This window comes from Drosophila serrata, unplaced genomic scaffold (assembly GCF_035046125.1).
Source record: "Drosophila serrata isolate PLE 108 unplaced genomic scaffold, ASM3504612v1 contig_245, whole genome shotgun sequence".
In the NCBI taxonomy this organism is placed as follows: domain Eukaryota; kingdom Metazoa; phylum Arthropoda; class Insecta; order Diptera; family Drosophilidae; genus Drosophila; species Drosophila serrata.
The window spans coordinates 3,346,620-3,362,897 of NW_028257143.1; the positions used below are offsets into that span (position 1 = coordinate 3,346,620).

Below are 16,278 nucleotides of genomic sequence, written 5' to 3' on the forward strand. Positions count from 1 at the left end.
AATTATTACAAAAGGGGAAAATAATCATAACTATGACAAGTTTGAACGCTTAAAACATTTTTAATCAAGTTATCTTATTTGTTATGTTATACAATAGCTAAATGAATTCAGTATTATATTTCTTTTGGCCGATAAAGTTGGTGAGACGGCCAACTGCATCGCTGTGCACTTTAATATAAGTCTGCATCGGATCATAGATTTCGGTAGCTGGCAGTTCCTCACCTTCCTGTTCATCATTATCTAGAAGCATTTCCACGTGCACCTTTTGAGGCCTTATTTCCATGAGGTAAATGCAACCTAGATCTCCTAGGAGCTCCAGAAGAAACATGATATCAACCGGTACCATATGCGAGAATTTCAGAAACAAACTGTGAACCGTACATCCGACACGTGAAATGCTTTCACTGAGAATAGCGCCGAGCCACCGATCCAGAACGCGACGATTGAGCGATGCGTTTACCCTTATCCATGGCTGTGGCCTCATCGCAATGGCGTCCCGTGAAGTATCTAATGGTGGATTAGTTTTAGTTTCAGCGATGACGTTTGACTTTCGAGAAGAGACCCTTGCGGATCGCTTGGGTTTCGATCCTTCTGCTTCATCATCACTCTCGCTCCCTGTGCTACTTATCTGCTCCATCAGCTTCATCTTTTTGTCAGGAGGCATGAAAGTGCCCATCGTACCCAATGCGTCTAGATTGCGCTTGTGACTAACGGCGACTGGACGAGCCTCCTGGCCCTGCATTCTCTCCCGTTGCAACCGCTTTATATGGAACGTGTGAACAACCCAATTACGGATATATTTCTTGTGCACATACATGTGGCTGGACACGCCCACACGCTTCACTAGATCGTGATCAGCCAACAGATGGAGTGTCTCTAAAAGGAAGTCACCAAGGGGAAAGATACTGCGCAACTGTAGGGCCTGCACACCAAGTTGATGCTGTTCAATGTAGTTTAGAATATCTTCCATGTGGCGGATGGCATGAGAGTCATACTTTCGCTCTTGAAGAATCGGTTGAAGGGTCTTGAATGTGTTCTCAGTATACTTCCAGTACGTGGCTCTGTGCAAATAATTCAAAAGGAGAAATATTAAAAATTTAAACGCTTAATTTGTTTTAAATATCCAGCCTGAAAAGAAGTCTGTTTACTGTAGGATATTGAAATTTTAATCAGAAGTTTTCAACGCAGTGACCGACCATATAAAGTAAATACACACTCTACTAGTCTCTCAGTTTTAAAGCTATTTGAATGAGAGACTAGTTTGCGTAGAAACGGACAGACGGACATGGCTAGATCGACTCGGCTGTTGATCCTTATCAAGAATATATATATACTTTATATGGTCGGAGGTGCCTCCTTCACTGCGTTGAAAAATTCTGACTGAAATTAAAATACCCTGCAGGGCTATAAAAATTGTTCCACTTACTTTTCCACTTTTTTCAAAACCAAATTTCTCAAGTTGTCCATCTGCAACTTTGTCTGTTGTTGCAGGTCCTTGTTCTCGACGAGCTCAATGCCAATGGTAGGAAGATGGACAACGAATACGTCTTGGGCCCGAGCACGCTCTTCTTTGTTCAACGCTGGCTCATACTCTTGGGAGCGGTCTACCTCCCACGAATGGGGTTCATCGTCATCAAGCAGCTCGGCACAAATGGATCGCCAGTCAGTGATATTATTCAGTGTTCGCTCGGCCAGGATCTTTCCCAAATCTTTAAGTTCTAAAAGCTGCTGCTGCCGCCGCCAGTGCTTCTCTAGCTGCTGGGCGAAGGGCAGAAGATTAGAGGTGCTCACGGTGAGGGCAGTGCCCGCCTGCTGGGATTCCAATTGAAAATGCTGTGATGATGGCAGAGCATCGGCCACGAGCTGCCGTAGAATTGGTCGCTGCTCGTGGGCAATTCGCTCCACAGCGTTTAGATAGTTGCCGCTGCGCATAATACAGTTGACGAATGGACAGTCGCCCTGCTCCAGCCGAGAGGGACTGATAGTGATAGCCTCGCCTAAAGCATCCAAGGCGCAAAAGAAGTGCATGGCGCGCATCGGAAGCTTGGAGAGCTGGTTGTATGCACTAGCAGGCAGGCGGTAGCTCATGTTTGCGGGATGGAATCGAACGCGAGAAACTTGTCGGCTGGTACTGCTACACTCGCCCTCCAACCGCTTGGCGTACTCTGTCTGCGGGGCATTGTCAAATATACAGCTGTAGTGATCCAAAATACGGTCTGATGGACAGCCGCTTTGCTTGCCCATGGTTGAGATATCCACGGTTAGGATGTTGGCGGGCAGCTGTAGTGAAAGTCGCATCTTATTCCCCACCAAACACTCCCCTATGAGAAGCAGTTGGGCAAAGTGCGGTGAAGCTAGCTGCTGTTGCTCTTGGCCAGACCGCAATTTCTGTGCCAAGGCAAAGAAGGCATCGTATACTAAGTGTGTCAGCTTAGTGTAGACCAAGCGGTACTTGTATTTGGAACTGAGCAAGTGGCCTGGTCCTGTGATTTGGCGACTGGACGCTGACTGGATGTTGCGTCGCTTAACAGCCACTAGCATTGAGTCTGATCGCGCCTTGTTGAAAGCCGCGTTAAGCACCTCCTCGGAGAAGTGTTTATAGATCTCAAAGGTTTGTAAATTCAGCAGCGTTTTGTCTTTGACGCAGCAGACAGTACTATGCAGAACGCTGTGAGCGACGGCCACCTGGAGTTCCGTCTCGTTAACAGGATCCTGGTGGATTAGTTGCTGGTCTTCTTGCGTAAAGTGAAGCTCGTTTAGTTGTTGACTGCCGAAGTTGTCCAAAAAATCAGGCAATAAAAACTGCTTGCTGAGAAACCCTTGCTAGAAAGGGAGATATATCAAATTAAATAGTAAGTAAGTATTATTAATAAGGTCTAATCACAATATACAATTGTAGTAGCAAACAAACAAACTTATTTAGGGTGCAACCGATATACATAAATGTCACCAAATTCGCTAACTATAGTTATTATAGTCTCTGAGACGGACGGATAGACGTACTCTGATGGGGATGCTGCTCAAAGTATATACATATATATTTTATGCGATCCAAGATCTCTCATTCTACATTTTATATTTATTTTCGATTGAACAAAATCAGTAATCCACTTGTATTGCCACTTGCCTCATACTATAGGTACCGGAAAAGTTAAGTCTTTTTTAAATAAATGAAGGAACGTTTACTGGTGACTTCCTTCTTCTCATCGTTTACTAAAAACCAATATTCAACTCACCGATTTCGCGGTCATCCGTTGGAGCTTTCCCATTAAAAGGGCAAAGTGCGTCATCAATGCCCCTTGGAACTCGCTCTTATTCGGATACTCCCGCTTCAGCTGAGCCAAGAAAGTATCATTGTAGATCGTGTGAAACTCCGGCTGTGTTTGCATTGCATGAATCATGCTGGGTACATCCGGGATTTCGCGCCTCATCTTAACTAGGAACTGGACTCTACGCACGCAGGCCTGCGTTGTTTTGTTGCAAATACCTAAAAAGCGTCGGATCACATCGCGGCAGACAAGGCCCAAGTCACACAAGGCCAAGGTCACCGTGGGTGCGTCGATGAACATGTAGACAGCCCGACCCATCTTTAGCAGGCGATCTTCCTCGGGCGTCCATTTGACACGAAGCGTGCGCATGTTTCGCAACGCATCCCGATCGATATCGTCGCGTGGCCCACTGGTTCTCTTCTTAGTTACGTCGTTAGGCAGCCCTACTCCGTGTTTTCGGCCTGCCAAACGCGGACCGCCTTTCAAGCGTGTGAAGGTCGTACGCTTCCGTCCAGGGATTGGCTTTCTCAACCTCTCCCGAAGTATTCGTCTTGACTTTCCGCCTCCTCCGTTTTGGTGCTGAACCCACGTCCAATGGCGGAATTGGTGGGCAAATAACTGGGAGCTCAAACCAGCAGCTCCAAGATGATCGCCTGGCACCGTTCCATTGTCCATCTCTAAGGCTTGGTCAAAGTCCACGCTGGGCAGAAACGTTAGGGCTTTGAATCGCAGCGGGCTCTTTCTATTCTGCGAGGTCAGGACTTTGCGGTAACCCAGCTTGGTGTAAATGCAGATATGTTGCAGCTTAGCCCAATAGTGGCCCACTTGATCCGCGCTGGAGAACTCAAAATTGAGCCGCGTGTACGAGCGTTCGGTGCTGACCTGCATGTAGTTTTGTTCGGTGCTGGATGTGGTATCCAGCAAGCAGGTGCGCTGATTTAGATACACCCAACGCTGCAGTACGTCTCGTCCTAGCTTGCCCTCGCTAACCTGGATCAGACCCATGTTATTTAGCAGCCTTAGAATTCCCACATAAAGCTGTTGCAACTTCAGCCGCGACACGGTCGAATCCCGTTTTAGTTGCGAGAGTAAATAGTGCTGACGGACCGGGTGTTGCAACTGCGGACGCAGTTGATCGTTGGCATCGCGCTCGATGCGGCAGATGCGCTGAAAGAGCGACAGCGGCATCCTTTGCATGGCGTCTATGAAGTAGACCCAACCCTTGGGCCTGTTCTCATACACCGGCAGTGGAGGAATAAAGGTCCGCCAGGATATTTCCTCGGTATAAGGCGGGATGTTTCCCTCCTCTTTGGCCTCGGCTTGCCACTCTTCCAGAAACTGGCGTGGCTGCAGCTCCGGCTCAGACTTCTGCCATTTTTGTGCTAGTTCGGGAGTCATGTCCAGTGGTTTTTGGTCTGGCGGAATCTCATGCACCACATAATAGAGGAACTCGTGCAGCGTCCGCGCCAGGAGGAGCTTGGGAGCCTGAATCTTGTTTATGGCTGATAAGCTGGCAGGTCGTTCCAAAACTAGTTTTCTCCGAGCGATAACCTCACTGCGCTCCTTTGGCTTTAGATCAGATAGCCGGTGCATGCGTTCTTCGGATATCAAATGCATATTGCTCTTAAGCTTCAGGATCTCGCGCTGCATAAACGAGTGGTCAATTCCGATTTTTGGGTGTGTGGCAAAGCGAAAGACTCGGACACGCTCTTTGTACTGCATGGTGATCTCAAACACGTTCAACACATGGGCATCCACTAAGGGGCGTAAAAGCCGCTGCAACGATCGCCGACACAGGTTGTCCGTATAGCCGGCCAAGCGTTCCTCCTCTTGAAGACACTTTTGCAACCGATGTAAGGGCACCACACAGTGCTTGTCAATCAGGCGAACAATCACCTTTCGACGGTTTATGTGGCGCAGCGTCTGGTTTCTTGACTTAGTTCTTTTTACGCTAAACACCATTGGTCGCGAATGGGTAATTATATCTGGTATATCCTTAATCGGAATCTCTGACTGCTTGGGTACATTCTGGAAAAGAAAACGTAAAGAGGTTTGTTAGATTTCCTACATCGAGAGCACACTAAGAATGTTAAACTTAATTTGGTGTTTACCGGCTCGTCCATGCATCTAACTGGTAGCTCTTTGTGATTCATTGCATCTTTAAGCTTGACATCTTCCTCAAACTGACTTGTGGCCATAAAGCGAAAATGACGGCTCTTCCCCACCTGGTCCGAGTACATTTTGATCTGGCCCGACTTTTTCAACTGCTTGACGAAGTGGCGCATAGTGAGGGCATTGATACCCGTATACTGGGATAGTTCATGACTCGTTAGTCCACGTTTGCCAAATCGAGCCACGGCCCGGTACACCTCTTCTTCCGGTGGCATGTCTAGGTAACAATGGCGTAGGTCAAGGAACTCAATTTGAGTCGCCTTCTCCTCGATTTCGTCGGTCTTGTAGAAATCCCTCAACTGCAGTTCGGGGTTTCGCAATTGTGCGACGGTCACTTTGCGGATTGCTGTCTTGGACAACTTGCCCGTCTTGGTCATTACTGGCACAGACATTTCCACCTGCTTGGTCTCAAAGAACTTTCGAAAGGTGTGTGTCACCAGCAGCTTCTTCACTTTGAAATGGGTAGGATTTCCCAGCACTGCGGCAATCTGCGACACGGGCACTTGGCGACTGCTTGTTTCCATAATTGCCAAGTACAGCTTCCCAAGGCTTTCCAGTGATTTGTTTTTGTATATGCGATAAAATCGTGGTAAATGCAGAAGCGAGGACATTAGGGCGCGACCTTTGTTAATTTCATGGTAGGCCTGGGAAGTAATTAACTGTTGGCCCAGTAGCTTGTTTCTAGAAAGGTACACATAAAGAAAATATAACTTTTTAGTAAATAAAATTAATTAAATAAAATAATTAATGCTTAAGGTTATATAAAGGAAATACAATCGTGTTTTTAGCTCCAAAAAAAGCTTTACTTAAGGTTTTTAATCCTTCGGAAAAGTTCTTGCTTCTGCAAATTTTTTCAAATTGGTTTCCAAAAGAACTTTACAAAATGTTACGTCTTTAGATGGATTTATGAAGAATATTTCAAACAAACCTCATAGTAAGATGAGTTAATACGTTTTAATATGCAATTGAAATAATGCACCATGAGCCATCACAGAAAGAAACAAGAAAGGAAGCTAACTTCGGCACGCCGAAGTTTATATACCCTTGCAGATAGAACTTCTATGAATAGGAATCCATACAATATAAATTATATATATTTGTGTTAAAAAACAATGAAGTAATACCTGCTTTCATTTCATTCACCGATACATATTATATTTGCAGTTTTACATTCACAGATTTGCATTTTTCCTCTACATCAAACGATCGTTTGTATGTCACCTATATGATATAGTCGTCCGATTTTTATGAAATTTGCCACAAAATTTAAGACTTACATAAAATGGCTATACCTCAAATTTAATGAAAATCAGCTGAAAACTAAAAAAGTTATAAATTTAATTGTATTAATTTCTCGATCGTTCCTATGGGAGCTATATGATATAGTCGTCCGATTTTCATAAAATTTTACACAAAATTGTAGAATAATATGAAATGGCTATATCTCAAATTTGATCAAATTCCGTTGAAAACTAATAACTAATAAACTAATTTTATAATTTTTTTTGTAAAACTTTTCCGATCATTCCTATGACAGCTATATGATATAGTCGTCCGATCCGGCCCGTTCCGACATATATACGAGTGAGAGTATATAGAAGACTAACTGCAAAGTTTCATTCAGATAGCTTCAAAACTGAGAGACTAGTTTGCGTAGAAACGGACAGACGGACAGACGGACATGGCTAGATCGACTCGGCTGTTGATCCTGATCAAGAATATATATACTTTATATAGTCGGAGGTGCCTCCTTCACTGCGTTGCAAACTTCTGACTGAAATTATAATACCCTGCAAGGGTATAAAAATAATGATATGGCCCATCAATAGGAAACACCTAAATATACTCTTACTTGATGTAGAACACAATACCAGGGTCCTTGGTGTAATTAATAAGAGACCAAGGACCCGTTGTGGTGAGTCCGCTGTGCCGAGAACGACCAATGGCCTCCAGGAAAACATAGTATGCCAGGGGCATGTTCTGAGGCAGCATCATGTGCGCTGGTGTCAACGCCGCCTGGCGAAGCTCCTGCGAAGCAACAATAACTAGTTTGCCGCCCCAATGCTCGGTAGCCTGGGCAGCGGTCTGAGCTCTTAGATCACTGGATAGAATTGGTTTACGGGTTTTAAAGTCCGTACAATTGCCCATTACGCAGTCCTCCTGCACGAAAGCCGCGGTATATAACATGAAGGGACACTCGTCTTGAACCACAGGCATGCCCGTTTCAGGGTCTATGTCGTTTTCGCGATCATAATAGGGCAGAAAAGGTCGCGGTTCTGGTAGCTCAAAGAACTCGACCTTTTGAGGCTGGGAACGGAGCAGTAGCGCCCATGCCTGCTCCCGCACGCGGTCCGGCAGCGGTGAGGAGGGGCCGCACAGACGCTTCGCTAGTAGTTCCCATAGATCTAAAAGAGTAAGAGAAATGTTTTAACACATTTGTCGGCGAAGGTCAATGTAATCATCATACAAGGCAGTGTCACCCCCTGCAGGCCCTCAAGAGCAATCTCATCGAAGATAGCACAGATCCAGGAGCCTCCAGATGTAGCGGTCATCTTTTTGTTGCTTTTCAGAATTTACAGAATGTATCAAAACAAACTTCTTGTTCTTTTGCTGTGTCGTTCAAAGAGAAGGAAATCTAATTTTTCGCTTTCCAACACTGTTGTGGGACTAAAGGCCAGAGCTCCCAGAATTTTTTTTAGCTAAATTGAACATTTAACACCCGTTATTTGTCTTAAATATCCCTAAACATATAAAAACCATTTTAGTTATTCGCTTAAAAAATAAAAATTGTTTTCGATTTTTTCAATCAAGGAACAGCCGCTGAAGCAAACATTATGAGATTTTAATTATTATTGGGCCGCGTTATATAGCTAGAAAATGGCTCAATACCTGCCACAAAATGGTTAAAGCGACAGCACCAGTGGTATATATCAACACTAGAGCTGCGGTCACACTTTTGCATTCTCCTAGATCTGTAAACATTAATTTGATCCAACAAAATGTCTTCTGCAATATATTTAGAGAACTATCTGGACGGTAGGCACTTAGCGCTGCACATTACTGTCGCGCAGAATACCCTTTAAGTATTCATAATATCATTCCCCCTACAGGCTTGGAAAGTCTACCGACCGAGTTGGAGCGAAATTTTAAGCTTATGCGCAAATTGGATGATCGCGCCCAAACGGCTATGAAGAGCATCGATAGCCACGCCAAGGACTTCATGCGCAAGCTGGGGGAGAACGGGGCACTGGGCGACGAGGAGCGCAAGGAGCGGCTGGAGGACATCAAGGCTCTGTTCGGAAAGGCTAAGGAATACAGCGACGACAAGGTGCAGCTGGCCATCCAAACGTACGAGTTGGTCGACAAGCAGATCCGACGACTGGACAACGATCTGGCTCGGTTCGAGGGCGAAATACAGGAAAAGGCCTCCTCTACGCGAGCAAAATCCGAGGAAGTAGTGGCCAAAAGTAAGGGCAAAACTGCACTCTGTCTGCCCTAGAATTCAGGGTCGTATTCACCTTAAACTTTGTACTTCTTGTAGAGGGTAGAAAAAAAACCAAGGACAGCAAGGCTACATCTGGTAAAAAGAAAAAGTCTGCATCCTCGGACGAGGAAACGGCTCGTGGTGGTAGTAGTCAGACCAATGTAAATACCAGTCTTAATTCGACCACCAACGCCGGCCAAGGTACCAAAAAGAAAAAGTCCAAGGTAAATCAAGAAAAAGACACTCGCAAGGGGGGCGCACAAAAGGTAAATCATCTTCATTTTCTCATCTAAATGTATTGATTTTATTGAAATCTTAATTTGATTAACCAACCTATGTACTTATATTTTCTTTGCTCCCGTTTAGCCCCCAAGCCTGGTAATCTGTTACTTTTCCGTAGACTTCCCCTTTACACTCTGTTTTCGTTTCACTATCATTTGCACGTAACAACTGTTTGAACTTTTTAACATTCGGTAATAAATATTTCCTCCTTTGCCCATCTATACAGAAGGCCGCCGAAGTGGATGATTCAGAGAAAGAGTCCAGTCACACGGCCGCCACACATCCAAGCGATGTAATGGACATGCCTGTGGATCCCAATGAACCAACGTATTGCCTGTGCCACCAGGTGTCATATGGAGAGATGATTGGATGCGATAATCCCGACGTGAGTATCTATATTTGTTTTGCTTATTCCATTAAAACTTAATGCCTGACCTTTAAATTTGCCTAGTGCCCCATCGAATGGTTCCACTTTGCTTGCGTCGGCCTAACTACAAAGCCCAAGGGAAAATGGTTCTGTCCCAAATGTACGCAGGACCGTAAGAAGAAATAGTTTTAATTGTTTTTAGTGGGATAAGTAAGCTAAGTACTAATTTAAATTAAGTTTCGACATGCAAGTCACTTTTCTTATTAAACATACATATCTAAAGCCGATCATCAGCGTCCGTTTTCTCACCAACTTCAACATTTTACGTGGATAGATAACGACCGTATATTTGAATTGCTTCCATGTGTAAGTGTACACAAGCAATTGTGTTGAGGCTGTAAGTACAAGCCAGTCGCCCTAGCTTAACAGCTCTCTCTCTCTCTGGCTATTGAACAATATTTAAAAATAGCCTGGATATAGCTTTATAGCTTGGACAAAAAAATCAAGTTACATAATTCGTATGGCGTTACTCATCCTTATATAGAAACTTTGCCTCAAAGTTGCGAACAACTGCACTGAGGAAGAATAGTGATCAATGCTGAAGGGACCTCGACTGGCTTTAGATTTTATTCAGTTTTAGGTTATTATCGGAACATAAACTGTTAAATTCGTAATTAAATCTAAACATATTTATTTTCTGCACCCCATTAATAAAACTAGAGACACTGCGATTACCGAATATGTGTGTATTTTCAAGCCTCATCACTGCCACATGTAAATTTATAAACCAAACAATCAATCCTATGTCTAAGTTAGCCATTTTACTTTAATTTATTAACTTTTTATGTGGACTTAGTTTTTGGCTGTTTTTTTTTTTTACAATTTCAAAGCGACTAAGATTTCCGAGTAGATTACACACTTGTCTGTATATGCAAGTGTACGTGTTACCATATACACAACATGCGTGGGCATGTGTATATGAACATTTACATATGGATATATACTGTATATAGGCAACTGTCTAATCAAAGAAATCGAGAAGGAAACCAAGAACAAAAGAAACTGCAGGTGAAGACGCGGCAATCGTTGGCTAGACGTGGCTGGAAAGGAAAGCCTTGAGGTTCGATCACCATGCATATATACTGGTCGTCGTCGTCGTGGTCGTGGTGTGCGTTCAGATTTTGCTATGCAGTCTGGTTGGCTGCCAGCTCACTTCTTTGTCATTATCTTGAGATACTCGAGGGCGTTCTGGGCAGCGTGCCGCTGGGCATCGGAGACTGATGGACCGGTGCCATGGCAGACGCCCACAGGCAGCGTGGACAGCTGCACCAGGCACTGGAACTGTCCAGTGTATGTCTTCTCCTCGATGTCCACGTAGGTAACTTCAAACTGATTCTCAGTGGCGATCTCGCCCAGAAGCTTGATGTAATCCATCTTGGCACTCTTCAGGCAGGTCTTCTAAAAGTAAATATGGAGAAACCTTGCATTAAAAGCGGGTCAGATGCATGCGGATTTATCAGTCAAGTAAATATGCATATGCAATTAAAGTACAATTTACACAACACAAACTATTCTTTGCATTCAATGTTTCACTCTAGGTTTGGCTTACATTAGAAGTATCAAAATTACACTTTCCTAAGTATGTATATATTTTTATCCTAGAGGCTTGAATGTTCTCTGTTTGATTAAAAAACGAAATACAATTAGCTGTAAGAAGTCAAAGTTTGCACACCGATTTTCTCAACTTTATAATAAAACTGAGCCAAAGAAATAGTCGAAACCTTAAATAACAAGATGAGTTACCCTATAGATCGTTTTTAAATTGAATTTTTTAGCTAACTTCTGGATCTATTTAAATTTAATTTAAAGTCAGAGCAAAATAATGTTTTTGGGCTCTTTTGTAGGCATACGGCGAAAAAAAAAATGTGCACATATGTATATTCCTAAGCACTCTAGATCTGAACGCATATGGAAGGCGGTCTAGGGCAACTAGGTATTTTAGGCCAACTTTTCTTATATGTGGCTGTTCAAAGGCATTTTGCATCTTGTTATTAAAAGGCCTTTGGTAGAATTGCTTGAGTATATACAAGTACAATTTACCGCTTCCCTACTAATGGCTAATGGTGAACGATATTGGTTATTATGTTTCTGCTTGCCTGTTATTTTATTGAGCTTTAATTTATTTGATTTTATTAAACCGCTTGTCATTGAAGTTAGAAATATAGAGATTGTTTAAAAAAAGTCAACTCAATAAGTTAAATGAATTAATAAAAAAAATTTGTCTACTAGATTAAATTCCCAACGTATTTATATCTTTAGACAAACCGGCATTTATTAATATTCATCGTAAAATATCTAATGTTTAGCGACTCTTTTTTTTGCCTACTCTTGGCATATATGTACATAGTCGAGTGTAGAATTATTTTTATGAACCTTCACAAAAAATCTTATTACTTCAAAGATCTGACAAATGATAAAATTATTGGACAATGAAGAAAATTCATGTGTGAAAATAGTGACAGTGGGATTTACCTGTAACTTGAGTAGTTTTTTACCAGTCGCATTTTTCAGAGTCTTATGGAACTGGGACACTTTGTTACTGTGTTGCGTGGTCAGTGTCGGCACAGAGATATCTTTCAAATCACCATAATAATTATCGCTACTGCGGGGCTGTAAAATAAGAGCGCAATTTTTGTTTTCTTTTTTGTTTCTTTCATATTATGTAGAATACACATTCGGAAACTCCCACGCTAAATGGTGAGTTGAAACATATCACTTCCAATTGAAATTGGAATTTGAATTTATGTATAAATGTATTTTAGAAGCAGAGCTCTATTTGACCGCTTATAAATTGTTAATACTTCATAACTTGAATTGAAGAAAAAAGTGGCATGCCTTAATATGTACAAATCTGTATAAATGTAATAGAAAAACAAGTAATGATACCAACTTCGGAATATCGAAGTTTGCAGATTGCAATTGGATTAACAATAATCTGTTCACATCTAATACAAATCAAATAATACATATTAATGTTAAAAAACAACGAAGTAATGCCTACCTTCATTACATTTACATACATATCCGTTTTATGTTTACAGTTTTATAGTTACAGTTTAACACTTGCGGAACATTTCCTCTACATTTACCGAATTTACCGTTTGTTCCTATTGCAGCTATATAATATATTTGTCCGATCCGGCCCGTTCCGACTTTTATTATAATGAGACTAGTCAAAACCGAGGTACTCGTTTTCGTAAAAACGGACACACGGACAATACTTGGTTAGTTAAGCCGATACAGAATATTTACACATACTTTAACCCTGAAAGGAATAACAAATATCAAAACCCAGGGTGACCATGTAACCAGTTATCTTTAACAGAAGGATTTGTTCGAACATAGAATATACAAGCTCTTCAATGTCAGAGTTGGTTATTTATTTTCTCTGGTTGGTACGGTTTTTTTTTTGTATGCTTTCAGCTATACATAATATTAATATTGTTATTATTACATGAACCCTGTCATAATCTAAGAATATTTGTCATTAGGCCAAGCTCTGACAGAAGAATATACAAAAATAACAATTTAGGTAACAAATCTAAAACCAATTAAAACCATTTAAGCCTTGTTAAAAAAAGACAAGTTCTTATGCTAAAGATACAATTCATAAAATGACATGCACGCAATAGATAAAAGGACAAAGCAACGTTAAACAAAATTAAAAACAACGTGAGGACAGCGTGGGTTCAGTGGACTCGACAGGAGGAGGCTAAACTAAATCTCAAGCAACTCAAAATCATTGGAAATGCGATCGTATCGAGCACTCATCGTACTGATATTTTGCGTTTGTGTACTCACTTCGCCCTCCAACTCGCCGCAGATGCTTTCGCTGATCTTGGCCGAATCGATGGGCGCCTCCTGCAGGCGCATCCACATCCGGTGCGCCGCCAGTCGCTTGGCGATCTTCTTACTCTTGCCCTTGCCCATTTCCCGGTAGTTAAGAATCGAACAGGCGATGGTAAAGAGCCGTTCATGCGGAAGGCCAACTTCTGTCTCCGTTTCGTACGATGGTGGAGGCCACCGACGTTGCATACACATCTCCTGTAGCCAGCCAATAGGGTTGCCGACGATCTTGTCGCCGGCGCTGAAGGTACACAGAATAATGATACAGCAGACCGAAATACTCCTGCCTACTTACTCGCCACCTCCTGCTGCATTTGCGTTGCCATCACCGCTACCACAACCAGCTCCGAGGCCGGGGACCGACGCTGATGGGCCGGCAGAACTGCTGGGTGATTCCGGTAGCTGCACCCCTATCAGTTTGTCGATGAGAGCACGGGCCGCCGCATGCTTTGCTTCCTTCTTCGATCGTCCAGCACCCATTGCTGTGAAGGGAGTGTCCTTGTCTTTGAAGGATACACGAAACCGAAACGTCGGCTCGTGAATGGCGCCCTCGATCTGCACCAACTCATAGCCAGGGGTGATGCCGCGTCGACTGAGAAGCTCCTGCAGAATGCTTACTGGCGTCTTCAGCGCCAGGCCGTTGGCGTCAGTCTCGCTAACAAACTTGAGAGCCTCATCGGCGGGCAGGAGACCAGCGCCCCCGCCCGCCCCTGTGTCGATTATCTCCGTCAGCTGCAACTGGCCAGGAAGCCCGGCCTGTTGAGGAATCTGGCTCATCGCCGTCTTCTCCTTCTTGGCCTTGATGGGCCGCTGCATCATCGGTGGGCCCTTGTTCGGGCTTCCGGCGGACGTGTTGCCATTACCCAGGCATGCGGAGCCAGAGCCGGCCAAGTTGTCGTACTGGCGCCGTGGAGCAAATCCAGTCTGAACGGGAGTCGGCGGCTGTGGCTGCTGGTGCTGCTGGTGATGCAGATGCTGTAGCTGCTGCGGCAAAGGCATGCTGTGGGGAAGTGAAAAGTTCTCCTGTTGCTCCATAGCTGGACGTGGTGGTTACTGGCGGTCTTTGGAAACTCCTTGGTGTGTATCTGATTTGGGAAAAAATCAATAACACCGCTTTCGTAGCTCAAAGGGATGTAGAATGCGGGTTGCGCGTTCCGCATTTGTTTTTCGGAAGGGGAAACGGATATACTTACTGATGATTCGCGGTTTTTAACTGTTTTTTATTTAATAATAATTTATTAATGGTTAGTTAATAATTCATTCTTAAATAAAAAATACAGCAAAATCCAGACGCACACACGAATTATAGAGATGTAAGTATGTATATACTGACTGACGTCGTTGCCAGACAGTTGACACTGGCCTACTACTTATCGATAATACAAATGCTTTCAGTTGGTCTAACTAACTCCTCGATTCCCATTAGGATCGAACATATTATTTCTAATTAAAACGCTAGAAATTACAGAAAATCGACCTATAGCCGATGAAAGCTGCACTTTATATATATGTATGTAGATGTACATATGTATATATACAATCAATTTTTATACCCTTGCAGGGTTATAATTTCAGTCAGAAGTTTGCAACGCAGTAAAGCAAGCACCTCTGAGTAAATTATATATGTATGTATATTCTTGATCAGCATCAACAGCCGAGTCGATCTAGCCATATCCGTCTGTCCGAATGTCCGTATCTACGCAAACTATTTTCTTGGTTTTTAGGCTCTCTGAACGAATCTTTGCAGTTAGTCTATATACTCTCACTCGTATATATGTACATACATACATATATATGTATGTCGGAACGGGCCGGATTGGACGACTATATCCTATGCCATTGGAACGATCGGAAAATGTTTATAACTTATTAAATTTTTAAAAGATTTTCAAAATATTCTAGAATTTCGATTTTAACTTTATAAAAATAGGACTACTATTTCGATCATTAGTATAGAGGAAAACACAAAACTAAATGAAAAACTGTAACTATAAAGCCTTATATACATATGTATTTTGACATATATGTATATAATTTATACTGTATTAATTATTACTAATTCTTAGTGCAATCTGCACGGGTATAACAACTTTGGCGTGCCGAAGTTAGCTTTTTTATCATCCAATGGTGCTCTCTGATTTTCTACATAAAACGTATTAAATTTATATTTCAAAATGAAAATTAGTTATAATTTAGATATAGATTTCGTACAAATTGATTATATGGAATCGCAGTTCTTCAAAAGACACCCGTTTTCTAATATATTTACATACATACGTAGCGTATCCTTAGCAGGTATTCCCACTAGTCAACTTCGTCCTCGATGAATAAAGAAATCACAGAAGATTCAGGAAACTGACATTACAAAACATAACACAGAATTAAGGAAAGAATTTATAGAGATAATTTTTCACAACGCCTACTATGGGATATAAAGTTAAAAATTCTACAATTTGTTGGACTGCAATGCCCAGGACCACCGTTAATATAGCGTTTAAAAACAAGTTGTATTTTTAATTTAAAATTTAAAATATTATTTCAGCTCCAAATCTTATTAGTTAATATTTTTATTTACGCTTTAATATAATCGTTTTGATGTACATTGACTATAAAATGTTTTGAACTCATTGTGAAAGACCCCTTTAATAATATTTCTGATAACTTTATGTATGTATTGCACATCAAATATTTAAAGCCAGATGTATTGCAACAATTATGAAATTAACACCATAGCTCAAAAACATTTCGTACAAATTTAATGGAGTAAAGTCCTCTTAAAGAAAATTCAATATAAGTAA

The 16,278-nt window shown here is 42.2% G+C and overlaps 3 protein-coding genes across 9 annotated transcripts; 1 reads left to right on the forward strand and 2 right to left on the reverse strand.

Annotated features, from left to right (window-relative positions):
- Nucleotides 1-40: 40 nt before the first annotated feature.
- Nucleotides 41-8,104, reverse strand: LOC110185023 (general transcription factor 3C polypeptide 1). Its single transcript, XM_020953674.2, has 6 exons — nucleotides 7,909-8,104; nucleotides 7,294-7,846; nucleotides 5,381-6,122; nucleotides 3,237-5,297; nucleotides 1,427-2,823; nucleotides 41-1,061 (listed from the first exon to the last, which is right to left on the reverse strand). Exons 1-6 carry the CDS (start codon nucleotides 7,991-7,993, stop codon nucleotides 98-100), a joined length of 5,802 nt encoding a protein of 1,933 aa, XP_020809333.2. The 5' UTR covers nucleotides 7,994-8,104; the 3' UTR covers nucleotides 41-97.
- Nucleotides 8,105-8,330: 226 nt separating this feature from the next.
- Ing5 (inhibitor of growth protein 5) lies at nucleotides 8,331-9,861 on the forward strand. 2 transcript variants are annotated; one of them, XM_020953729.2, is made up of 5 exons: nucleotides 8,331-8,477; nucleotides 8,552-8,908; nucleotides 8,983-9,191; nucleotides 9,434-9,592; nucleotides 9,659-9,861. In XM_020953729.2, exons 1-5 carry the CDS (start codon nucleotides 8,441-8,443, stop codon nucleotides 9,758-9,760), a joined length of 864 nt encoding a protein of 287 aa, XP_020809388.2. In that variant the 5' UTR covers nucleotides 8,331-8,440; the 3' UTR covers nucleotides 9,761-9,861. The 2 variants fall into 2 exon arrangements, with proteins under 2 accessions (XP_020809388.2, XP_020809387.1); XM_020953728.2 differs by having other exon boundaries at nucleotides 8,983-9,149.
- A 439-nt stretch (nucleotides 9,862-10,300) lies between these two features.
- loqs (double-stranded RNA-binding domain-containing protein loquacious) lies at nucleotides 10,301-15,924 on the reverse strand. 6 transcript variants are annotated; one of them, XM_020953723.2, is made up of 5 exons: nucleotides 15,754-15,924; nucleotides 13,776-14,565; nucleotides 13,436-13,721; nucleotides 12,107-12,244; nucleotides 10,301-11,032 (listed from the first exon to the last, which is right to left on the reverse strand). In XM_020953723.2, exons 2-5 carry the CDS (start codon nucleotides 14,513-14,515, stop codon nucleotides 10,784-10,786), a joined length of 1,413 nt encoding a protein of 470 aa, XP_020809382.1. In that variant the 5' UTR covers nucleotides 14,516-14,565; nucleotides 15,754-15,924; the 3' UTR covers nucleotides 10,301-10,783. The 6 variants fall into 6 exon arrangements, with proteins under 6 accessions (XP_020809382.1, XP_020809381.1, XP_020809383.1 ...); XM_020953722.2 differs by having other exon boundaries at nucleotides 15,758-15,897; XM_020953724.2 differs by lacking the exon at nucleotides 15,754-15,924 and adding an exon at nucleotides 14,674-14,848 and having other exon boundaries at nucleotides 10,301-11,029.
- Between the last annotated feature and the right edge of the window lie 354 nt (nucleotides 15,925-16,278).

Bases quoted from the DNA above. Each gene is read 5' to 3' on its own strand.
- LOC110185023 (XM_020953674.2), bottom strand. From the start codon at position 7,993: ATGACCGCTACATCTGGAGGCTCCTGGATCTGTGCTATCTTCGATGAG. The intron at 6,123-7,293 runs GTAAGAGTATAT...GTACCTTTCTAG, and splicing joins GGTATTGTGTTCTACATCAA to AAACAAGCTACTGGGCCAAC. The intron at 5,298-5,380 runs GTAAACACCAAA...TTTCTTTTCCAG, and splicing joins TTAGATGCATGGACGAGCCG to AATGTACCCAAGCAGTCAGA.
- loqs (XM_020953723.2), bottom strand. From the start codon at position 14,515: ATGGAGCAACAGGAGAACTTTTCACTTCCCCACAGCATGCCTTTGCCG. The intron at 13,722-13,775 runs GTAAGTAGGCAG...GTGTACCTTCAG, and splicing joins AATGCAGCAGGAGGTGGCGA to CGCCGGCGACAAGATCGTCG. The intron at 11,033-12,106 runs GTAAATCCCACT...ATTTACTTTTAG, and splicing joins AAAAACTACTCAAGTTACAG to AAGACCTGCCTGAAGAGTGC.
- Ing5 (XM_020953729.2), top strand. From the start codon at position 8,441: ATGTCTTCTGCAATATATTTAGAGAACTATCTGGACG. The intron at 8,909-8,982 runs GTAAGGGCAAAA...TACTTCTTGTAG, and splicing joins CGAGGAAGTAGTGGCCAAAA to AGGGTAGAAAAAAAACCAAG. The intron at 9,593-9,658 runs GTGAGTATCTAT...AAATTTGCCTAG, and splicing joins TTGGATGCGATAATCCCGAC to TGCCCCATCGAATGGTTCCA.